This window comes from Brassica napus, chromosome A3 (genome assembly GCF_020379485.1).
Source record: "Brassica napus cultivar Da-Ae chromosome A3, Da-Ae, whole genome shotgun sequence".
Classification (NCBI taxonomy): Eukaryota; Viridiplantae; Streptophyta; class Magnoliopsida; order Brassicales; family Brassicaceae; genus Brassica; species Brassica napus.
Window position 1 is genome coordinate 21,082,364 of NC_063436.1, and position 25,297 is coordinate 21,107,660.

At 29.7% G+C, this 25,297-nt stretch overlaps 2 protein-coding genes and 3 long non-coding RNA genes across 5 annotated transcripts; 3 read left to right on the forward strand and 2 right to left on the reverse strand.

Moving 5' to 3' along the window:
* The first annotated feature begins 479 nt into the window (after positions 1–479).
* Positions 480–4,260, forward strand: LOC106439864 (polyadenylate-binding protein 2-like). Its single transcript, XM_048776658.1, has 8 exons — positions 480–1,099; positions 1,512–2,296; positions 2,371–2,448; positions 2,535–2,624; positions 3,003–3,140; positions 3,360–3,518; positions 3,598–3,759; positions 3,835–4,260. Exons 1-8 carry the CDS (start codon positions 862–864, stop codon positions 4,051–4,053), a joined length of 1,869 nt encoding a protein of 622 aa, XP_048632615.1. The 5' UTR covers positions 480–861; the 3' UTR covers positions 4,054–4,260.
* Positions 4,261–6,676: 2,416 nt separating this feature from the next.
* On the reverse strand, positions 6,677–7,422 carry LOC125607065. The gene is made up of 2 exons (XR_007338337.1): positions 7,190–7,422; positions 6,677–7,089 (listed from the first exon to the last, which is right to left on the reverse strand). It is a non-coding gene; the product is annotated as an uncharacterized LOC125607065 (long non-coding RNA).
* A 1,905-nt stretch (positions 7,423–9,327) lies between these two features.
* On the forward strand, positions 9,328–12,078 carry LOC111214223. Its single transcript, XR_002663724.2, has 2 exons — positions 9,328–11,412; positions 11,785–12,078. It is a non-coding gene; the product is annotated as an uncharacterized LOC111214223 (long non-coding RNA).
* A 3,785-nt stretch (positions 12,079–15,863) lies between these two features.
* Positions 15,864–17,673, reverse strand: LOC125607066. Its single transcript, XR_007338338.1, has 3 exons — positions 17,577–17,673; positions 16,235–17,367; positions 15,864–16,134 (listed from the first exon to the last, which is right to left on the reverse strand). It is a non-coding gene; the product is annotated as an uncharacterized LOC125607066 (long non-coding RNA).
* Positions 17,674–18,409: 736 nt separating this feature from the next.
* LOC111214670 (defensin-like protein 171) lies at positions 18,410–23,417 on the forward strand. Its single transcript, XM_048776659.1, has 3 exons — positions 18,410–18,659; positions 19,011–19,136; positions 22,632–23,417. The coding sequence occupies exons 1-3, from the start codon at positions 18,599–18,601 to the stop codon at positions 22,811–22,813; spliced, it is 369 nt and encodes a 122-aa protein (XP_048632616.1). The 5' UTR covers positions 18,410–18,598; the 3' UTR covers positions 22,814–23,417.
* The last annotated feature ends 1,880 nt before the right edge of the window (positions 23,418–25,297 follow it).

A 25,297-nucleotide genomic window follows, 5' to 3' on the forward strand; every position in this document is an offset into this window, starting at 1 on the left:
GATTTATGTATTTATAATTTAACACAATTCTTATTTAAACCACTAAAATCAACTTTAAAAGTAGATCAACATAATATTTTAACAAATAATTTAGAATTGTTGAATAAATAAAATCTTATTTTAAAATATTATTCTAATCTTTTTTTTTGAAATGTTAAATTAATTCAAACAAAAAACTGTTTTACACTTTGTATTGCTTTGAGCTGAAGTTTTTATAATGCGAACTTGCGAAGCTAACTTTTTAAATCTTATTAAGTATTATTAAAAATATTATTCTAATCGTATTAAGTTGTATTAAGAAAACTAAACCTATTAAAATCGAGGAATCAATAATCCCACTAAAAAAACTCAAGTCCAATAGTTCATCAGAGAATTACCAACTGTAAAATCTTAACGTCTATTTCATAACCGATCCAACGGTAGATAATTTTCTCACACCTCTTCGGACATTTCTATGGTTCGGTTATGTTTCCCACACGCAGAAAAAAAAATACAAATAAAAGCGGAACAGTGGCGTCTCTCTTTCCTCTTCGCAGTTGTCTTCATTTCCCCAAATCTCTCCAAAAAAAAAACTATCTTCGATATCGCACGCGCCGCCGCAGGCTTCGCCGCCGGCAACTGCTTTTACCCTTACCCTTTTCGTCTCCCCTCTCTTCCTCAATTCATAAAAACCCATAAAGAAGAATTCCCTCTGCTTCGTTTTATCTCTTTCCGCATCAGTTGTTTCTCTCTGATTGCCTTTGTTTCTTTCATTTCTATCTTGATTGCTCTGTAATAAACGAGAGGGGAGAGAAGAGCACAAAGAAATAAAACCCCCAAAAAAGAAGAAAAAAGTTTCAAAAACCAAAAAAAAAGAAGAAAATGGCTCAAAGTCAAACTCAAAACGGCTCTGTTCCGCCGGTTGGTTCGGGTGCAGTGGGCGCTCAGTTCGGTACGACGTCGCTTTACGTCGGAGATCTGGATGCGAGTGTTACCGACTCGCAGCTTTTCGATGCGTTTAGCCAGATGGGTCAAGTTGTGTCGGTTCGTGTCTGTAGAGACTTGGCTACTCGGAGATCCCTCGGATATGGTTATGTCAACTTCGCCACTCCCCAAGATGGTTAAGACTTCTCTCTTGATTAGAGGTTTTTGATTAGGATTAGTTAATGCAATCTATTTGCAATCAGGAGTTTTGAAACTACATGTCTGAAAAGAATGAAAAGTGTTTTCTTATTTTTTTTTCTATAAGAATTTGTTAATCTTTTTCAGAAAATGGTATTTTTTTAAATTCATTCAGACAAAAGTGGTTTGGTTGTTAAGAAAGTGTTCTGTCTTAAAAAAGAAATCGCATCACTAAAGAATGTACCTTTTTGAACAATGTTAGTTATTAATCTGTACTAAAACTTCGGTTTGTCAAAAAAAAAAAAAAACTTCGGTTTGTCGTACTTTTGCTCTTTTGCTAAAAGACTAATAAACCTTGATATAAATTGTTTTGTGACTTTTATCTTTTGTGTGTGTTTTCTGTGCGGCAGCTGCAAGAGCCATCCAGGAACTGAACTACATACCACTTAATGGCAAACCCGTTAGGGTCATGCACTCTCACCGTGACCCTAGCGTTCGCCGAAGTGGCGCAGGAAACATATTCATCAAGAATCTAGACAAGTCCATAGACCACAAAGCCTTGCACGACACCTTCTCCGCCTTCGGGAACATCATCTCCTGCAAAGTAGCTCTCGATTCATCAGGCCAATCAAAAGGCTACGGCTTCGTTCAATACGAAACCGAGGAGTCTGCTCAGAGAGCTACGTCCGAATTAAACGGCATGCTGCTGAACGACAAGCAAGTCTACGTCGGACCTTTCCTCAGGAGGCAAGAGAGAGACTCCAACACCGCCGCTAACGTGACCAAATTCACCAACGTGTATGTGAAGAATCTCGCTGAGTCCACTACGGAGGATGATTTGAAGAGCGCTTTCGGCAAGTTTGGGGAGATCACGAGCGCTGTGGTGATGAGAGATGGGGATGGGAAGTCGAAGGGGTTTGGGTTTGTTAACTTTGAGGATGCGGAGGATGCTGCTAAGGCTGTGGAAGGTCTTAACGGGAAGACGTTTGGTGGTGATAAGGAGTGGTATGTTGGTAGAGCGCAGAAGAAGTCTGAGAGAGAGAGTGAGTTGAAGGTTCGGTATGAGGAGAGTTTGAGGGAGGCTGCGGATAAGTTTCAGAGCTGTAACTTGTATGTTAAGAATTTGGATGAGAGTGTCTCTGAAGAGAAACTCAAGGAGATGTTTGCACCTTATGGCACTGTTACATCTTCCAAGGTTTGGTCTACTATTCCATTCTCTGAGTTGTGTGCTATACTCTGTTGTTTGCATATTAATATAAAATGTATCAGGTGATGAGGGATGCTAATGGAATAAGCAGAGGCGCTGGTTTTGTAGCGTTCTCCACTCCTGAAGAAGCAACCAAAGCTGTAAGACAATTTTAATATCTTTGCTGAGTGAGGAGTAAAGACTAACTCTTGAGATTTTTTTACTAACAGTTGAAAATTTTATACAGATGTCAGAGATGAGTGGTAAGATGATTGAAAACAAACCTCTCTATGTTGCTGTTGCTCAGAGAAAGGAGGACAGAAGGGCCAGACTCCAGGTTTGTCCTCTTTTAATTAGCATGATCCGATTCAGCTGACTATAGATTTGATGCTATAAAGTATAACTGACATTATCTATCATGCACTTTTTATTTGTCATATTTTTCCAAAATGCTATGAAGTATTTTTTTTTCCTGTTATAATTTTAAAATGGTGAATAAAGTAAAATATGTTTAACTTCATAAAACATTTTTTTTTCCTGTTATAGTTTTAAAATGGTGAATAAAGTAACAAAGAAAAGAACATGCATGCGCTTTAAAGTTGAACTGTTATCCGTTCTATAATCGAAGATGTAGATGATTAGCGTTTGGAACTTTATGTATTACTGTGATAACTGTATGGTCGTCAAAGTTTCATGTAATAACGTATGTCAACAGGCTCAGTTTTCGCAAATGAGACCAATGGCGATGCCACCAGCTGTTGGACCTCGTATGCAGATGTATCCCCCTGGTGGTCCCGGGATGGGACAACAAATGTTCTATGGTCAGGGACCTCCTACTATGATTACTCAACCGGTATTATCTTTTTTCCTAGCGCTTCATATTTAAATCACTTGTAATCTATTAGTCTGTCTTGCATCTTATACATTCCTTATTATGATGATGTGAGGCGTAGCAACGTATATAGCTAATGTACCTGTTGTCTCATTCCTAAAAGTGTTGGTTTACAAATCGTTTTCCTCTATGTTTCTCAAGACTGTTGGATGAGTTGTTAACTGTGATTGTACATGGCAGCCCGGGTTTGGCTACCAGCAGCAGCTTGTTCCTGGAATGAGACCTGGTGGGGCACCGATGCACAACTTCTTCATGCCAATGGTTCAGCAGGGCCAGCAACGTCCTGGAGGGAGACGCCCTGTAGGGATCCAGCAATCTCAGCAGCCTCAGCAGCACCAGGTTCTTTTACTTCTCAGTCGTAGTTATCTTTTGGTAGGAGGGTTCATGAAAATCTTTTAACTGTGGGGGTAATAATTAGATGCAGCCGAGGGGACGAATGTTCCGCTATCCGCAAGGCCGTGGGAGTGGTGGTGGTCCCCCTGATGTTCCTGGAAGGCTTCCATATGAGATGCCCCAGCATGTTCCTATTGGAGCTTTGGCTACTTCCCTTGCCAATGCTTCTCCTGAACACCAAAGAGCGGTAATAAAACTTCTTCTTTTGTTTTCTAAATCTTATCTTATGTGGATCTTAAATGTTGTGATGTGATGTGTGTAGATGCTGGGTGAGAATCTTTATCCGCTTGTGGAGCAGCTAGAGGCAGAGTCTGCAGCCAAAGTGACTGGGATGCTTTTGGAAATGGATCAGACTGAAGTGCTCCACCTCTTGGAGTCACCTGAAGCTCTCAAGGCTAAAGTAGCCGAGGCTATGGACGTTCTCAGAAGTGTTGCTGGTGGTGGTGCAGCTGAGCAGCTTGCCTCCTTGAACCTCAACTGACAACCTTGTCTCTCAAATGTTTCTTGTATTTCTGTTCGATTTGGAAAAAAATTACAAATATTTTAATTGTGGCTTTTTGTCTTCTCTATTCACAATTGGAGATTCTTTATTTATCTTTTTTTCTGTAGGATTCTTTGACTTGGTTTTGTGCTTTCTCCCTCCACCCTTCAAACTTAACATGATTTGTTTGAAAACTTGATTTGATAATTTTGGTTTGTTTCTTTTGTCAATTTCAAGCCAATTGTGTTCACAAATAAAAACACAAATAGCCCTAAGAACAATGGTAGAGAGTCAGACTCCCTGATCATTCTTTTAGAGTTTGGAAAACCTTCAGTAGATCATTCTTTTGGAGTTTGAAACCTTTCAGTCTTCAAGTAGGAGGGGCAGTATGTCTTGAGAACCCTGAACTCATGGTCTTTGCAGGTTCCTAATCTTTTCTTTACCTTGTGCATCAACAATCACTTCACGTCTCCTGGTTTCTTCTTCTCTGCCTCTCCAGCCCTCAGAATGTTCTCCAACCCGTCCAGACAATATGAATATACCAGGAGATCAGATAACGGCTTTATGCAATTCTGCTCCACCAAGTATCTGAATCACATCATCAAGAGAGATATTGAGAATTGAAGAAACAATAAATAACGAACGTCCAGGTCTGGGGTTCAAATCCCAGACTATGCAATTTCTTGCAGATTACACAGGAAATCCAGGTTTCAATTCCCGGAGCAAGCGATTTATTCAACAATTATGCGATTACGGAAGAAAGGCTTACAAGAGTTTCTCAACATGGTGCAAGTAAATCCGGTCAGGCGTGATCTTCATAGGACGGCTCAAATGAGGCAGTTAGGCGTAGATCCTCATAAGGCAGGTAGTATTGTCGGTAATCGAATCGTCTTTGTAATCTTTCTCATAATTGTAATATCTAAATAAATCCCCGACAAAAAAAAAAAAAAACGAACGCCTTAAATATTGAACAAGAGAAGAAGTTAAAAAAGAAAAGAAACTAAGGGAGGTGTGTATTGAATTGTGGATTTTTATTAGGGATATTACATCCCACATCGGGAATTCTGAGGGACATTAAGTAATATATAAAGAGTTAGGGCCAATCCACTAATCGTCAATTGGTTTTGAGTTGAAAGCCCATAATAAACCTGGCTCTGATACCATATTAGTGATGGGCCTAACTCACACCCAAAAGCTAGCTCAAGATTAGTGGATTGACCCTAACTCTTTATATATTACTTAATGTCCATCAGAATTCCCGATGTGGGATGTAATATCCCTAATACCCCTCCTCGAGATGATGGCTCTTATCGGCAAGAAATCTCGGAACTTTAAGACAGTTATACTCGGTCGAGCGAGTTAATTACGACTTTTATACTCGGTCGGGTAGGGTTTAAATACAACCTTTAGACCCGGTTGGATAGGGTTATATTAATTAGGAGTTTAGGGTATTTAGGATCTGGGCTCTGATACCATGTTAGATTCAGGTTTATTATGGACTTCCAACTTAAAACCAATTGGCAATTAGACCATCTCCAACCCACCTCTATTTTTATCTTTATATTTTTCTCTAAAATAGAGAAACTCTATTATAGAGGTAGATTTGCTCCAATGTATGCCTCTATAATAGAGTTCCTCTATTTATAGAGAAAAATATAGAGATTTGCTATTTTCATCTCTAAATATAGAGGTAAAAAGTAGGATTACTCTATATTTTCCTCTAAAATAGAGAAACTCTATTATAGAGGCATACATTGGAGCAAATCCACCTCTATAATAGAGATCTCTATTTTAGAGGAAAATATAGAGATATACATTGGAGATGCTCTTAGTGGATTGACCCTAACCCTTTATATATTAATTAATGTCCTATTGATTTTCTAATGTGGGATACATATCCCTTAATACCCCTCCTCGAGATGATGGCTCTTATCGGCCAGAAATCTCGGAAACTTTTTTAAGACAGTTATACTCGGTCGAGCGAGTCAATTACGACCTATATACCCGGTCGGGTAGGGTTAATATTAATTAGAGGTTTAACTTATTAGGATCTGGGCTCTGATACCATATTAGAATCGGGTTTATTATGGGCTTCCAACTTAAAACCAATTGTCAATTAGTGGATTGGCCCTAACCCTTTATATATTAATTAATGTCCCATTAATTTTCCAATGTGGGATACATATCCCTTAATAATTTTAGAGTGTTTTGGTTTTATTTTAAAACTCCATGTTATTCAATTAAGGATTTCTAATTTTTTTCTCAAATCTTGTGTTATTGAACATGATCTTAAAAATAATTTAACGTATTATGGGTTAACGATTTCTAGACGACTTCCAAGTAGGTCTTCTGGTGTAGCTGATCTTGAAAATAATTTAACATTTTATACCAAAAAGTAACATTTATCTGTAAAAACAGTGCGAATGTATGTTTTCTTATTTAGTTCCACCATGCTCACATAATTTACTTGTATTAAAAATATTTTATTGTTATTTTGTTTATTAATTTTATTTGACAATTTACTGTTACGCTCTTATATTTTTATAAAATTACCCCGACTCCTTTTTGGTTTTATTTTAAAAACAATTTCGAGTTTCTTATAATATATTTTTGATTAAAGGAAAATTATAAAGAGATATCGTGATGTTATATAAAAATGTTCTTTATATTTAAAACTACCTTTTTGGATCTACCTAATTTAACACATCTTTATATCGTTATCAAGTATGTATATATACCATACTGCTGTCCTCAATTATTTGTGATAAATATTTGTAGCTGCCGGTCATTCCTCTCTCTCTCTCTCCCCCCGTTTCAGCAAACTAAAAGACAAGAAGAAAAGCTATGGCTGGTATGCTTCCCGGAGTTGAGTGCGCGAGGAGACGGCGTTTCCACGGCGGTGCTCCACCGATTGACTTATCCAACACGGCTTCTGTCGCGGCAGCAACAGGACAGGTCTGGACTCGGCGACCATCGTTCTCTCTCTACACTACCAATCACGACCAAGCCTATGTCTCCTTCTCGGTAATGAAACGTCTAAAATAAAATAAACAGTTCAATCATTTTCTTGGGAAAGACTCTAAGTTCTTCTCAAGTTTATAAAATATAGGAGAGAAATGTTAGGAACAAATCGTACAGTGATGATAACGATGAGAAGCTCGTCGGAGCAGCCAAAGAAGCTAAGGAGAGGCTGGACGAGCGGCTGAGGAACCCGCGAAGAAGGGTCCGTTTGGTTAAACAAGCGTATGCTAGAAAATGAAGTACTAATTCACCTTAAAATGCGCCAAACCAGCTCAAGTCTTTTGCTTTGATTCCATGATAACGACGCATGATGATGTATTATTTATCTTTCAACATGTGGTGGTATCACATGAGCATATAATTGTGAGATTGCCTTTTGTCGGACAATTATTTTATGAGATCCCTTATTTTATCCCTTTATTTAGTATTAACGCACTTTCTCTGCCAAGCGCATTTTAGCAAGTCCTCTTTATTGAATGTTAAGTTGCGTCTTTTAGTTTATAATGGAAACTTCCCGGAAACCACTAGGTATCTTCCAAGATTGCCAAATCTGATATTAGCTCGTCTCGATTTTTGCTTTGAATTTTCAAAGGCAGAATGGCAAAGACGGAGTGAATAAACCCAGGCAAGGGAAAGGTAAATCTAGGTTGAGAATGGGGAGTAGAGCAAAGGTGGATCATACCCTAATGTGTAGCCTCTGTCTTATAATTTTCCATTCACAAAATTTTACATATTAATTAGAAAAGATGGAGGAACCACAAACAGTACAAATATATTTGTTTTTTTGTTAAAAAAAGTAGAGGAACCACTTGATATGCAATACACATGTTAAAAGTAATTATTTTACAAATATATTTTTAAACTATTTTTAATTTTATTTTGAATAAAATTTTACTAACTAAATTTATAAAACAATTATTACAATAACTAATTTGAATTATGAAAAATAATTATTAATATAAAATTGTATCTTTAAAATATTTTTTATTATATTTTGAATAAAATTTTATATCTTTCATTTATAAAGTATTTCTAAATTATTACTTTTTAATTATAAAAATAAATATTATAAAATTTATATAGATTAATTTAAATTAGTACAGTATTTTTGACCACTTTCACCATTTAATTATATGTTTTGAACTGCTAGATCCGCTAGATCCACACTTGAACCGCTCGATCCGCTTGATACACTCTTGTTCCGCTCAATCCGCTAGATCTGTTAGATCAACAACGCTTGATCCACTTTCTCCATTCGAAGCCCTAATGTTTTGATCTTGAGAACAACCGAAAAAATAAGTGGGCGTTGTACGCGCGTGGCATACATTGATCTATCAATTTATTAAAAATACAGGAAGATTTGGAAAGTACTGTAGAACCTCTATAAATTAATAATGTTGGAACTTTGAAATTTTATTAATTTATAGAGATATTAATTTACAAAACTTTTTTATTTAAAAGAAATTTAACAATCAAATTAATCATATATAAAAAGTTGTAGATTTTTCTTATATGTTATATTTTCAATTTTTTAAACGACTATAAATTATTAAAAAAAAGGTAAAATTCCCACATTGAAAATTTTGTGATTAATAGTTTAACTTTTTTTGTTCAAGCAAGATACAAATGATCATAAATCATATGAATATGAAGTCTCATTAATAGATATTAATAGTATAAATATATTAATATCATATAAATTAAATTATATATTATATTATTTTTGCCATCAACTTATACAAACTCATACTGACTCTGTGAACCGAACCCGGAGATCTGCATCCATAAGGTTGCTTCGTGACATTGCGTGCTAGGCTATACTATATAAAAAATATAAAAATTTGTTAATATCAAAATTTGCATTGAAAAATTATTGAGATCTTAATATTTTAATTTTAAAATTTGTATTGATAAATCTCACATTAAAAGTTTTGTGATAAACGGTTTAAATTTTTGTTACATCAAATATATAAATGTTAATGAAATCATAGGAGTAGGATGTGTCAATAATAAATATTTATATTAAAATATACTATATATATATATGTGAATATCACTAAATTTTAATTATATACCATATAAAGTAAATAAAATAATTGTTTTGATTTATCTACCGAAAGCCTGACTATAAATAAACAAAAGATATTGGTTTTAATTTATTTGCTAACTCTAATGTATATACTTTTATGTATACAGATTATTTTTAAATAGGTGGTTTTTAATATGTTAGTTGATCATGACAATCTCTGAAATACACTTATTCAAATCGAAGAAGTTTTAAATATTGAAAGCACTATATATATATATATATATATAATTTTATTCAAATTAAAACTTTAGTCTTGATTTTTATTTCTAAAAAGCTTTTAATGAAGTATCATGAGACGTTTGATCATTTTTCTGATATTTGTTTCTCTCTTATACACTAACTAGCTATTATAATTGTGAGAATGAGACATGTGAACTATTTATTATAATTTTTCTGGTTTATTATCTAATAAATCAAAAAGTTCTTATATTTCGAGTATGCACTTATAATATATAAAAGCTTGATATATTAGATTTGAACATTAACCTGTGAATACATTTTGCTAGTGATTTTGTTCAAAAATTTGATTCTTAGATATGTCTCTGGAACTAATTTTTACAGATGTCCATATTTTTAAATTGACACTTATGTAATTCACCGGATTCACAGAAGAAGTTAAAAAAAAAAGAAACTAAATTCTTTATCAGTGAAACATAAACGAGAACAAAAGCACAATTTTTTAGAAGTAGAAAATGAAATCACTTATGGAGAGTCAACAGTAACCAAATTGATAGCAGAAAACCTAATCATCTTTCGTCATTTTACAGCATCGGTGTTTTCTTTCTTATTTTTGTTTGTGCCAGCCGTAAAACTTAATTTTCTTTTGTGCATACGAAGTTTTAAAAATAATTAAAATTATATGTAGTACGTTAAATCTTCAACAACGATGATGCATTTAATAGACCAAAATTAGTATTCGTCATTTTACAGTTGATAAAGATTGTAGTGTTGCGAAATGTTGAAACCATTTAACGAACAAACATTAGTATAAAAATCTCACTCGCGCATGAACACAGATTATCATCTAGTATGATACTAAAAGTTAGACACATCATTGATATTAAAATTCATAGATTTATATATATATATACTAATTAGGTCACAAAATATAAGTTGTACTTTTAGTTCACATATAAAATATAGTCTACTTAGGGACACAAAAGATATAGGAAAATAATATATCGTTTTGATCTTGAGAACAACCCAAAGAAATTTAGGATTTCACTTTCAATCCTCTATTCTTCAATAATCTTGGAACTTGGGTGGCAAGCACAAAACCAATGCCATTCTCCATCTCTTCCTCAGGCTCCACAAGCCCATCTCCATCTCCAACAATGTCTTCATTACCATCATCTTCTTCTATTTTTTTTTTTGTTCAACGACCATCATCTTCAAATCTAACATATTACAATCATGTTAATGTTCTTTAAATAGTCTATTCTGATCATACACATAAAAATAATAACAAATAAAATACAAATAATATTCATGTGTTATTTTATACATATATTAATTTTATAATAATCAAATGCAAATCTAATAATACAAATATATTATCATTTGTAACAAAAATTAAATTACTGTATGTAAAATATTTATTTTTGCCTTTAAAATTCATATAAACATTTAAATATATGGAAAGTATTAAAATATTAACCATTAAACATTTTAAATAATATCAATATATAAAGTGAAAACAAACATCTGCGTAGGTGTGAAGGCCAAGCTCTAGTACATAGTTAAAAGGAAACAAATCTTTCATATACTAGTACATTTTTGAAAATTAAATAAATAATAACTAAATAATGTAATTCTTTGGTCAAATAGAATAAAATCTTTGAAAATGAAAAACAAAATCTGTTATTATTAAGTATATATATGGTCAACGAAAATTTAAATTTGTGATAAACTAGTAAAATATAAATATGTTAAAAAGTTGTTGAAAATAATTTTTATTTCATATCACATAATTAATAGTTTAATTGGTGAGCACCGCCCTGTCAATATTCCATATTTACATATTATTATCATAATTACAGTCAATTTTCCAAAAAATATACTAATAATTCTTATTATTAAATTTATTGTAATGGTCAACTCATCATCCTATAAATCTCTCTTTTAGTGTCTCCCAAAATTTAGAGTATTACAATATACAATAAACAAGTAACTAAATCTAGAAATAAATATGGCTAAAGCAAAATTTTCAGTTGTTTTCCCCATCATCTTCCTTATAATGTTTGCTTTAGGTATGCGTTTATCTTAACTTTTCCTCAAAAAGTGTATTCAGTCACAGTTTTAATCTAGTATCAGTCTTGTTTGTTAGAACATGCGTTGAATATGTGATGATAGTTTTTTGATATACATAATCCCTATAAAATATATATATATATATATATATACACATAATTTTTGATAGTTTACTCATAGCAATATTCAAAGATTTGTTTTTTTTTTTGTTGAGAAATAGCAATCTTCAAAGATGCTCGCCTTATTCAACTTAGTTTCTGGTTTTGGCTTTATTCATTGGTATACATATATATTGTATTTTATTGTGTTGATATCTCCTAAATCTTAGTTTTTCATTATTTAAACATAAAATGTTGTTTTATTTATTGTAGCTGAGGATTGTATGGGATGTCAGGTGATGCTTGGCGATTGCCGTAAATGCGGAATAAGATGCAGTTCTTATGGAAGACATGCAGAGGCTCATTGTGATTACCGCTATGAAGGTGGCGCTTGTATTTGCGACTTTCCTTGTAATCCTCCACCAAACCTTTAAAATGAAATGTTATTGGTAATTAATATGAAGAAATAATATGTTGAATATCATAATCATAGTTGCTGCAATATTTCATATTTTAAATAATAATTTCGTGAACCTTTGATATCAATAAAATTTATAGAACACAAAACTAGTTGCAGTTAGTTTTTTAAACTAAAATTAGAGCTAAACATAAATAGGATTTAAAGTTTGATGCAAACTGATGAAATCAAATTAAACCAATAAAAAACTGTACTCCAACAACTAGAGTTGGATATTCAAAAAATCTTTGGGGGTTTATTTAGATTATTTATACACCAACTAGAGATAACCAAATATCTCCTACACATTACTTTTGAGAAGTGATTTGACATCTAATCTATTAATTTATGATTCTTTTTTTATCTACCACTAACAAATCATAGTATGCTCACTTTGTCAAAATTAGATAATATGATATATTTGACTATTTATATTAATAATAAAGCAACTATAAATTTGATTTTTTTTATAAATATTTTTATAAAATAACATATTAATTAATTTAGTAATTAGTAATATAATATTGTTGTAGATCAATTTTAACTAAAAGTTTATTATAAAACAAGAAAATTAAATTTATCTACTATTTTTATATAAATTCTATAATTATATCCTGTATTATATAAAAAGAGAAGTGCTTTAGGAATTAAATATGATAAAATTATATTTTAACAAATTTAGTTTTTTTTAAATTATTTCACTTAAATAAATTATCACTCATCATTGAAATGAGTTAAAACTTGTAAACCATATAATATTTTATATCAAAATAAATTTAACATAGGTTAAACTTTTATATCTACAACTATATATATATTATAGTTTGTTTTCAAACCTTTGACTAAAAAAAATAATTGAAGTGGGTGGTGTATAACTTTGTGCGGGGCTCTCTTTGTAATTGATGTTTGGAGGTTGTAGTAGATCAAAGTGTGACAATTCTTTTTGGTTATTCATGGTCTTCTTGGTTTTCCAGATTGACATATGCAATGATGGAAATCTAATATTTCTTCTTGTATTAGTGTAGTATTTTTTATAACCAACCGTTACTAGTTTCTTGAGTTTTTCGTTATATTTTATTTTACTATATTCATTTTCTGTTCTCCTCCTAGAAACACAGTTTTTCGTTACATCTGATTATCTTACCAATATATATAACTAAAAACATATAACTATTAACCTGCGTGCTTTGCATGTTTTCAATAATATTAATTTTCAAGAATCTCAATAGAACTGCTCTCATCTATATGATGTTAAGTCCAGCCTTCATTGGAGAAAGACATGGACTCAATGAATCCTATAGTAACTGTTCCTAGAAGTAACACCATAAATGGCTACAATAAGGTTATCCAAGCTTTATCACTTTATCCCACTGTTCAGTAGCACATAGTTCTTCCCATTTATACTTGATTAGTTGATATAGGTCAACTTGAACTTGTGTTTTCGAATAACTGTACTCCACGTCTGGGGTGAAAGATAGCTTAGTCCCGAAAGCAATGACATGGAGCGGGTCTTCCTATTCTTTCTTTCCCTAATGTTAATTATATGCAAACTTCTCCTTAAGATAATACAAGACATTCTCTTTGTTTTTACTTTTTTCACATTTTCTTAAAGACTTACAATCAACAGGCTGTTTTCATTTTGTCACATTTTTATAAGGACTTACAATCAACAGGTCTTTATACGAAGAATTATTCTATATAGCGTAAAGTGCAGCAAAAAAACGGACGGATTTCAACAAACCAAATTTAGGTAGGTAATTAGGACTTAGATGTACGTTATTTGGAGTGCAAAATTGTAAAAATAACTACCTTTTGTGCTTAGAATTTTGGAGTCATGCTGCTTGAAAAATAGAAGCTAAGGTGATCTCAGTGATTTGTGATGATTCTTAGCATATAGACAGTCCATTCTTTCCTAAAGTCAGAGCGACACTTTGCCCATTCTTCTTGTGTTCTTCAAGCCAGTTTGGATCACCAATGAGGCTATATGACAATTCTTCTCAGAAAATCCATAATGTCAAGCCCACGATACCCGCACAACCGCTCAACGCATCTTACGTTCAGCAAGTATATATAAACTTATTTATCCCCATTTTCAAAGATCGAAACCTGAATCCACATAACCGTTGGTTTTCTTGGTTTACATCATAAACTGAATACCAAACTAAATTAATAACCCAAAGCCAAAGAGAACCAAATCCAAATAAACACAAACCAAACCAAAATTCAATTCATAAATGACCCAATTTCATTTTCTTCTTCTTCTCATCATTGCCATTTTTTAACAACAAGCTTTATTAGATGAAATTGTATACATGAAAAGAATTAACCAAACCGGAGGAAGATTAAAAAAATCAGAAATTTGAATGTTGCAGAGCCTTTTTCGCAAGAGCATCATCGCGTACGGCTATACCTCTGCTGCTAGGAGGTGGGAATGCTATGTATCCACGGCGGCGCTAATCCAAAATTCTCTTAGAGATTGAATGATGTTGGTTGAGTAGATATGTTGTTGCTTCTCTGATCTCCATAACTGAACCAACGATTGAGACAGTGGTGGTGACAGCTGTTTCTTCTTCCGTTTACGTCGCGATTGATTATAACCAGTGCTCGTCGGAAAAATGGACTCCATGTCAAATCCTCTGTTTCACCCAACCAAGACGTTTATGAAGACAGATTTAATTAAGGACTGGAGTTAACATATTAGTTTTTTGTTTTCATATTGATATGGTCGGGTGAAGAAGACGAGGTTGAAGAAGATGGAGATCGGATAGGGTTACGGAAGATACAGTTAATTACGGTTTGGTATTTTTGAGATTTAATATGATTGGGTTTAACAGTGGGTTAACTTGTCTAATACTAATTGGTTAAAACAAACCAGGTTAAAACTGAAATTGAGAAATAGTAAACCAATCTACACCTGCTCAGTGTCGGTTTTAGTTCTCATCTAAAGCATTATGCGGATTTGGGTTTCCATCTTTGAAAATAGGGGTAAATAAGTTCACATACATAAAATGTGTGTAATTAGAATGAGCATGAAAGATTGTGTAGATTTGTTATTATATAAAAATTAGTGATTTATATAAAAATAGTGATGTTATATATAAATTATAAAAATTATAATAGTGATGTTATATAAAAATTATAAAAATTTTGATTAAAGCAAAATTATAAAGAGAAACAAGATTTTGACCCGCTTTCAAAGCGCGGATTTGTTTTCTTTGACATATTTATTATTATAACAAGTGTGTTTATACATAAAATATATATCAAGTGTCTTAATGATTTTTGTTAGCATTTGTTTTTATGTTTTACGTTAATTTTTCATCTATACAAAATGTTAGTATTGTGAAATAATTATTTTTTTACTGAAAAATACAGTAAGAAATTAACTTTAAAATTATTTTTAGTAAAATTAATTTGTACATTGACTTATAAATTATTAAAATATTTAAATGAATTGTAATATTATTTAAACTAAGACAGGGTGTATTGATATCATCTATTACATTCATATCTAATTTATGTTTATGTTTATTAATTGTAAATGTGAAATTATTAATTATAAATGTGAAATTTTTATATAACTTCAAAAACTATGTTTAATATTTAATGTAAAGCCCATATAATATAAACTTGTTTGATAGAAATTTATCTAATAAACCATTGCAAACACATAACTGTTTATCTAAATATAGAAGTGGTGGGCTTTAAATTTTCGAAAAAGCCTTAAAAACAATTGAAAAGGTAATGGAATGTTTTGTAATTAATAGGAAATTTCAAGGGCATAATCTTAAGAAGGATTCTGGTTTAATAGTATAGATAGTGATGTTATATAAAAATATTCTATATATTTAAAACTACCTTTTTGTATCTCCCTAATTTAACGCACTTTATATCATTATCGAGTATGTATACCATACTGCTGTCCTCAATTATTTGTGATAAATATTTGTAGCTACAAGACAAGAAGAAAAGCTATGGCTGGTATGCTTCCCGGAGTTGAGTGCGCGAGGAGACGGCGTTTCCACGGCGGTGCTCCACCGATTGACTTATCCAACACGGCTTCTGTCGCGGCAGCAACAGGACAGGTCTGGACTCGGCGACCATCGTTCTCTCTCTACACTACCAATCACGACCAAGCCTATGTCTCCTTCTCGGTAATGAAACGTCTAAAGTAAAATAAACAGTTCAATCATTTTCTTGGGAAAGACTATAACTTCTTTTCAAGTTTATAAAATATAGGAGAGAAATGTTAGGAACAAATCGTACAGTGATGATAACGATGAGAAGCTCGTCGGAGCAGCCAAAGAGGCTAAGGAGAGGCTGGACGAGCTGCTGAGGAACCCGCGAAGAAGGTTCGGTTTGGTTAAACAAGCGTATGATAGCAAATGAAGTACTAATTCACCTTAAAATGCGCAGAACCAGCTCAAGTCTTTTGCTTTTATTCCATGATAACGACACATGATGATGTATTATTTATCTTTCAACATGAGCATATAATTGTGAGAATGGCTTTTGTCGGACAATTATTTTGCCCCTTTAGTATTTAAGTTATTAACTATTAACACTTTCTCTGCCAAGCGCATTTTAGCAAGTTCTCTATATTGATTGTTAAGTTGCGTCTTTTAGTTTATAATGGAAACTTCCCGGAAACCACTAGGCAGCTTCTAAGATTGCCAAATCTGACGTTAACTCGTCTCGATTTTTGCTTTGAATTTTCAAAGGCAAAATGGCAAAGACAGTGAATAAACCCAGGCAAGGGAAAGGTAAATCTAGGTTGAGAATGGGGAGTGGAGCAAAGGTGAATCATACCCTAATGTGTAGCCTCTATCTTATAATTTCCCATTCACAAAATTTTACATATTAATTAAATAAGATGGAGGAACCACAAGCAGTTCAAATATATTTGTCTTTTGTTAAAAAAGTAAAGGAACCACTTGATATGCAATACACATGCTAAAGTAATTATTTTACAAATATATTTTTAGGCTATTTTGAATTATATTTTGAATAAAATGTTACTAATTAAATTTATAAAACAATTATTACAATAACTAATTTGAATTATGAAAAATAATTATTAATATAAAATTGTATATTTAAAATATTTTTATTATATTTTGAATAAAATTTTATATCTTTCATTTATAAAGTATTTCTAAAATATTACTTTTTAATTATGAAAATAAATATTATAAAATTTATATAGATTAATTTAAATTAGTACAGTATTTTGGACCACTTTCACTATTCAATTATATATTTTGAACCACTAGATCCGCTAGATCCACACTTGAACCGCTCGATCCGCTTGATCCACTCTTGTTCCGCTCGATCCGCTTGATCTGTTAGATCAACAACGCTTGATCCGCTTTCTCCATTCGAAGCCCTAATGTTTTGATCTTGAGAACAATCGAAAAAATTGGTTTTCACTTTCAATCCTCTATTCTATATAATCAAACAAGTATATTAACTTGATTTTGTAGTGGAGTTGCAGATGCGTTAGAAGTCACAACTTGATATTTATATATTTGAAAGTGAAGACAAAAACATGAAAACAGTTAAAATCTGAGATAGAAAAGCTAAAGATAGACAAAAAGTCAAATTTTACCTTACTAAAGAGGTTATGAATCATGAATTAGACATGATCTTCTTCAAAAACATCAGGTTCAAACTCCATGTCCACAATATCTCTATTTTTGTTCAAATTTGTAATCGTATAGATCTATTGCTCTTGGAACTTTGGTGGCAAGCACAAAACCAATGTCATTGTTCATCTATTCCGCATGCTCCACAAACCCATCTCCATCTCCAACAATGTTTTCATTACCATCATCGAATTAAAAAATAATAATAAATAAATATATATATATATAGCATTACGTTTTTTTAATATTCTATTTTGATCATACACATAAAAGTAATAACAAGTAAAATACAAAATAATATTCATGTATTGTTTTTATACATATATTCATTATCTAATAATCAAATACACACATATATATATATATAGTCTATAACAAAAAAAATTAATGTGTGTATGTAAAATATTTATTTCTGTCTTTAAAAGTGATATAAAAATTTAAATATATGAAAATGTTAAAAATAATAACCATTAAGCATTTTAAATAATATCAATATGTATAAGGTGAAAACAAACATCTAGTACATAGTTAAAAGGAAACAAATCTTTCAAATACTAGTAAATTTTTGAAAATTAAATAATTAAATTAAGTAATTCTTTGGTCAAATAGAATAAAATCTTTGAAAATGAAAAAAAAATCTGTTATTATTAAGTAGATCTATGGTCAGTGAAATATTAAATTTGTGATAGACTAGTCAAATCTAAGTATGTTAAAAGATGTTAAAAGTTAAAAAGTTGTTGAATTTATTTATTCATATGGCATAATTAAAAGTTCAATCGGTCAGAGCACCGCCCTGTCATTATTCCATATTTATATATTATTATCATAATTACAGTCAATTTTCCAAAAATATAATAATAATAATTATTATTATTAGTTGTGTTATAATGGTCACCTCATCATCCTATAAATCTCTCCTTAGTGTTACCCAAAATTTAGAGTCTTTCAATATTCAATAAACAAGTAACTAAATCTAGAAATACAAATGTCTAACGCAAAATTTTCAGTTGTTTTCCCCATCATCTTCCTTATAATGTTTGCTTTAGGTATGTATTTATCTTTTCCTCAAAAAGTGTATTCAGTCACAATTTTAATCTAGTATTCAGTCTTGTTTGTTGGAACATGCCTTCAATATTGTGATGTTAGTTTTTTTTATATGCATAATCCCTAAAAAAAAGATATACATAATCTTTTATAGTTTACTCATGGCAATATTCAAAGATTCATTTAAAAAAAAAAGAACAATATTCAAAGATGCTCGCCTTATTCAACTTAGTTTTTTTTTTGGTTTTGGCATTATTCATTGGTATATATATATTGTATTTTTACAGTGTTGATATCTCCTAAATCTTAGTTTTTCATTATTTAAACATAAAATGTTGTTTTATTTATTGTAGTCGAGGATAATATGGGATGTGAGGCGAGTCTTGGTGATTGTCGTATATGCGGAATAAAATGCAGTTATTACGGAAGACATGCAGAGGCTCACTGTATCGGTGGTATTTGTGTTTGCGACTATCCTTGTAAACCGCCACCTCAACTTTAAAATAAAAAATTATTTAAAATTAAAAAGATAAAATAATACTTTGAATATCATAATCATAAATGCTGCAGTCTTTCATAGTATTAAATAATAATTCTGTGAACCTTTGATATCAATAAAATTTATAGAACACAAAATTAGTTGCAGTTAGATTTTTTAAATTAAAATTTGAGCGAAACATAAATAGAATTTAAAGTTTGATGCAAATTGATGAAATCAAATTAAAACGATTAAAATTTGTACTCCAACGACTAGAGTGAGACATTTAAAAATTTTTTGAGAGTTTATTTTAGATTATTTATATACCAACTAGAGATAACCAAATATACATCTCCTTTTTTATTATTTGAGAAGCATTATCATAAACTAATTTTAGCCTCATGTGTTATTAACCAAATTATCGTTATTTTACTAAATATATATATGATATATAAGCTAATGTAAAAAGTTAAAATGTACTGGATCTGGTCATCACGTCACACTCTCTCTCAATAGATGCTAATAAAAATTTAAAAATTTAACCATCAACGAAAAAATTGATTAATATATACTTAGTTTTTATTTTTAATGTACATTTACATTAATTTTACTAAATATATATATGATATATAAGTTAATATAAAAATTTAAAATGTAATTATATTAGTTTATTTTTATTAATATATATCTCAAATTTTCTTTTTATTGTGAAATATGAGTTATTAATTTATTTCAATTGGTTTACCAAAAATTTATACAGAAATTTTACTTTTTGATGATTGTATAAAAGTTATTAGACCGGAATATTATATTGTATATTTATGCAAAGCTTAATTTCAATATATATATGTATAACATTATGTTCTAATAATCAAACTTCAAATCTAACATATTAAAATTATGTTATATGTTTTTTAAATAGTCTATTTTGATCATACACATAACAATAATAACAAAAAATACAAATAATGTTCATGTCTTCTTTTATACATTTATTCATTTTTATAATAATCAAATACAAATATAATTAAATAAATATATAGTAGATTTATATAATTTATAATAATAAATTAAATTAATGTATGTAAGATATTTATTTTCTCTTTAAAGGTCATATAAAATTTTAAATATATGAAACATATTAATCATTAAATATTTTAAAGAAACATATTAAAAACATATTAATCATTAAATATTTTAAATAATATCTATATATATATATATAAGTTAAAACAAACATTAGCGACACAAATCAAGCTCTAGTACATAGTTAAAAGAAAATAATCTGCTAAACACTAGTACTCTGTGAAAATTAAATAAATAATAATTAAATTAAGTAATTCTTCGGTCAAATAGAATAAAACTTTTAAAAGGTAAAAATAATATGTTATTGTTAAGTAGATCTATGGTCAACGAGAAATTAAATTGGTGATACACTAGTCAAATGTAAATATGTTAAAATTTAAAATAATTGTTGAAAAAGAATCTTTTTTCCTAATATGACATAATTAATATTCCATATTTATATATTATTATCGTAATTACAGTCAATTTTCCAAAAATATAGTAATAATTATGGTCGCCTCATCATCCTATAAATCTCTCTTTACTGTCTCCCAAAACTTACAGTCTTTCAATATATTCAATAAAAGCATCTTAATCTGGATTACGAATAGATAAATATGGCTCAAGCAAAATTTTCAGTTGTTCTCCTCATCGTCTTCCTTATTATATTTGCTTTAGGTATACGTTTCTATTAATTTTTCCTCAAAAAGTGTATTCAACATCAGTTTTTTATATACATAATCTCTCATGTGATGTTAGTTTTTTTTATATACATAATCTCTTAAGAAAAGATATACATAATCCTTTATAGTTTTCTCATGGGAAATTAGCATGTATAACCATCAAAAAACAATTCAACAAATAACCATATGAACTCTATGGTTAGAATATACAATACACGTTTATATAATATTATTATATCTACCCTTAAACAATTTCAGCCTTTGATTATTTTTTCTTTCTTTTTTCTCTTTTCTTTCTTTTTTCTCTTTTCTTATGTTTTCCTTTCATTTTATTTGATCTATATTTTATTTTTCAATACAACTTAACCAATAATAATATCATAATAAATCATACATTTTTTACATATACTGTATTTTAAATTTTCTCAAACGGATATAAATTTCTTCCAAAACATATAAATTGTTATTTAGACAAATATATCTTTCTATTCTATATTATATGTATATGATAGCACATATTTACAATCTCTCTCTTTTTCTCTCTTTTTTTTCTTCCTCTTTCCCTCCCTCTCTTTTTCTCTTCCCTTGTTCATAATGAGACAATATTATATAGTATTTCATTCTATTTAGAAATCATAGAATAAAAATGCAACATTACAACTCTCTCTCTCTCTACATCTTTTTTTGCTCTCTCTTTACTAAATTTCTTTCTTTCACTCTCTTTATCCCATCTATTTCTTTCTTTCTTATGTTTACCCCTATCTCTCTCTTTATCTCTTGCTCCCTCTCTCTCTTTATCTCATATCTTTAGTTTCATCTTCAAATGAAATAATATACAATTGTATGCTATTCTATTTAGAAAACATAGAAAAGAAATGTAACATTTCATCTCTCTCTCTCTCTCTCTCTCTCTCTCTCTCTCTCTCTCTCTCTCTCTCTCTCTCTCTCCCTCTCTCTCTCTCTCTCTCTCTCTCTCTCTCCCCCCGTCTTTTTTTATTTCTTTTGCTTGAGTTAACTTGAGCAATTCGTAACTAGAGATTATACTATGTTTTAGTCTTTATTGCGTTTTATGAGTTGAAAATTTTCATTTTGTTTGGGTTGACTAGTGCAGTAAATAAGAAAATTAAGTTAGTAAAACAGTTGAATTAGGCTATACTATTTTGTCAAACACATATAGTATAGTATAATTTTCATTCTTTGTCCAGCCTAATAACTCTCCAAATATGAGTTTAGATTTTAGCAATGTGAATGTTTCTGCAATCAAGTTCTTCATGATGTAGTTAATATTTTGTCATTCCATTTATTCTATATTGTACACCATAATGTGTGAACCCTAGAATTTAAGTAATGTTGTTGGCATGTCATACTATTACGGACTATGCAAATAGAATATCATACACATCTGGAACATATGAGACTTCACTTTACATCTGTTACTGTGGACCTTGCTACTTTTATCACATACTGATGCACTGTGAAAAAGAGAAACGTTCACATTTATGCATACTTATCTTCTCACCTCTGACAATCTTTTGTTTTGGTTATTTGCTCTTTTTTTTCCATAGTGGTGATTCCACCAATTCACCCTTTTCTCATAGCAATATTCAAAGATTCTTTTTTGTTTGTTGAGAAAAAGCAATATTCAAAGATGCTCGCCTTATATATATATTGTATTTTACTGTTTTGATATCTCCTAAATCTTAGGTTTTTAATTATTTAAACATAAAATGTTGTTTTATTTATTATAGTTGATGATAGTATGGGATGTCAGGCAAGTCTTGGCGATTGCCGCATATGTGCAGTCAAATGCAGTGCTTATGGAAAAGGTGCAGAGGCTCACTGTGATTACCGCTATGACGGTGGTGCTTGTATTTGCGACTTTCCTTGTAAAGAATATAAGCCTCCTCCTGGTTCTCCACCAAAACTTTAAGATGAAAAATTATTCAAAATTAATAAGAAGAAATAATACTTTGAATCTCATAATCATAGTTGCTGCAGTCTTTCATAGTATTGTAAATAATAATTCTGTGAAACTTTGATATCAATAAAATTTATAGAACACAAAACTAGTTGCAGTTAGAATTCTAAATTAGAATTAGACCTAAACATAAATAGGATTTAAAGTTTGATGTAAATCGATGAAATCAAATTAAAACGATAACCAACAACTAGAGTTGGACATTCAAAAAATCTTGGGGGTTCGTTTTAGAATATTTTTACACCAATCACCTTCAACCGCTCTTCAACTGTCTGTGTATATCATGTTACCATTTAACTCTTTATTTAAACACATTTTAAAGTTCTAAACTTTTACCGTCGTGGGATAAAAGTTCGACTCCATATTACACATAAATGTCGTTTAATACCAATATGTTACCAATTATATACTGAAATTTAACCTGAATAAAATCCAATTAGAAATTAAACCACAATTTCAACACATACATCCCCAAACTTAATGGAGTTCCTAAACGTCTTGATATCTCTATAAAAATAATTGAGAAGTCATTTTCCTATGTATCGCGCTCACGTTAATTTTCATGATGGTTTATTACATTGTTAACCTTAATAAATTAATATTATTTTGTAATTGTCAGTATCAAAATTTATATTTTAGTTTTTATTAGTAATTTTTTTCTAATGCAAAAATGGAAAATATCTATATTTTAAAAAAATATTTATAAACTATTTTTATTTTCGTTTTTAATATATATGTATGTACATATATATAGTCATATCAATATCATAAATAAATTTAGTATCAAAAAGGAAATATCTTAAAAGTAAAAAACATAGCAGTTTATTATATTTAAAACATGTAATTTGACAATAAGAAATTTCCTTTTATATAAATCCTAATTTCATAAACTATTTACTAATTTCCATTACTAATAGGGCAATTGTCAATAATAGCACCTTTGAAGTTTATGTCTCAAAAATAGCACTAGAAGGAGAAAGTTACAAAAATGACATTCATTAAAGGGTAAAATATCTCTAATACCATTGGTTTAAAATTAAATAAACAAACAAAAATAAATAAAAATAAAATAAAATAAAATTTTAAAAAATGAAAAAAAGAATTTTTTTTTTATAGTTTCAGATTATATGTTTTCATATTCGAAATTTTTATAATTTTTTTTTTCGAATTTTTTTTTTTAATTTTTTTTTTCAAATTTTCTTTTTATAATTTAAAAATACTTTTTGAAACTGTTTTTAAAATTTTTATTTTTTATTTTAGTATTTTTTTTTTTATAAAATTTTAAACCCTAATTCCAAAACCCCACCCCTTAACTCTAAACCCTAAGGTTTGGATTAATTAATCCAAGGGGTATAAGTGTATATTTACCTCTTTAATGAAATCTATTTTTGTGACTTTGAGCTTTGAGTGCTACTTTGGGAACATAAACTTGGTTTAGTGCTATTCTAGTCTTTTTCTCTTACTAATATATCTATTTATATTTTCTTTTTTTCGTAATATTTCTTTTTATAAAATCATATCAATATCAATAAGGAATTTAGTATCAGAAATAATATCTTAAAACAAAAATATAGTGATATAGTGATTTTTGATATTTAAAACATGTGATTTTTAAAAAAGTAGTTTCCTTTTATATAAATCTCACTTTCATAAAACTTTCTTGATACTTTTTGTTTAATAAAGTTTTTCTACGATTGTTAATAATGTTAGTTAAATATTTTTCATTTTAAACATAATAACTCTTTTTCATAAAAAAAAAGTCAATTTTGTTACCAAATCAGTATTTACTTTTAATACACTAAAGAAAATTATTTTTTCTTAATTATAAATTTTCTAAAATAATATTACTTTTTGGATAATTATTCAATCTCTTATTTTAAACAAATTCTCACACAATTTCATACAATTTTTCTTTTCATAATTACAGATTCTCAAGCCTCATACTATGTGAATGTTTCAATATCTATAACAATAAACAATTAATTATCTCAAATCCAATTTCATCATGAATGTGGTATTTGATAAAATTAGTTAGGTTACTATTACGTTCTAAAACACTAATGATCCAATTGTTTTTAAAAGATTTCAAATTTGATTCACTTATACAATATCTGATCAACACTTACACATTTTCTCATAAATTTAAGCCAAAACAAAATATATCAATTTAAAAATACATATTTACAAATATTAGAAACTAAATTAAATTATATAATCTGATTTAGTATAATTAAAATTCAACTGAAAAGTTATACAACTCAACATACCAAAAATAACTTAACCAATCCAAATTATTATATCAAAAATTATATATTTAATTAAGAAAACATAATAATGTAGTTTAAAATAGTGTTATATTTGTCTTTCTGATATACAAACTAAAAATAATTTAAACTTATCGATAATTAGAAATAAAAAGTTAATCAATTATAATGA

Bases quoted from the DNA above. Each gene is read 5' to 3' on its own strand.
- LOC106439864 (XM_048776658.1), top strand. From the start codon at position 862: ATGGCTCAAAGTCAAACTCAAAACGGCTCTGTTCCGCCGGTTGGTTCG. The intron at 2,625-3,002 runs GTTTGTCCTCTT...GTATGTCAACAG, and splicing joins ACAGAAGGGCCAGACTCCAG to GCTCAGTTTTCGCAAATGAG. The intron at 3,760-3,834 runs GTAATAAAACTT...TGATGTGTGTAG, and splicing joins CTCCTGAACACCAAAGAGCG to ATGCTGGGTGAGAATCTTTA.
- LOC111214670 (XM_048776659.1), top strand. From the start codon at position 18,599: ATGTCTAACGCAAAATTTTCAGTTGTTTTCCCCATCATCTTCCTTATA. The intron at 18,660-19,010 runs GTATGTATTTAT...TATTTATTGTAG, and splicing joins CCTTATAATGTTTGCTTTAG to TCGAGGATAATATGGGATGT. The intron at 19,137-22,631 runs GTAAACCGCCAC...TATTTATTATAG, and splicing joins TTGTGTTTGCGACTATCCTT to TTGATGATAGTATGGGATGT.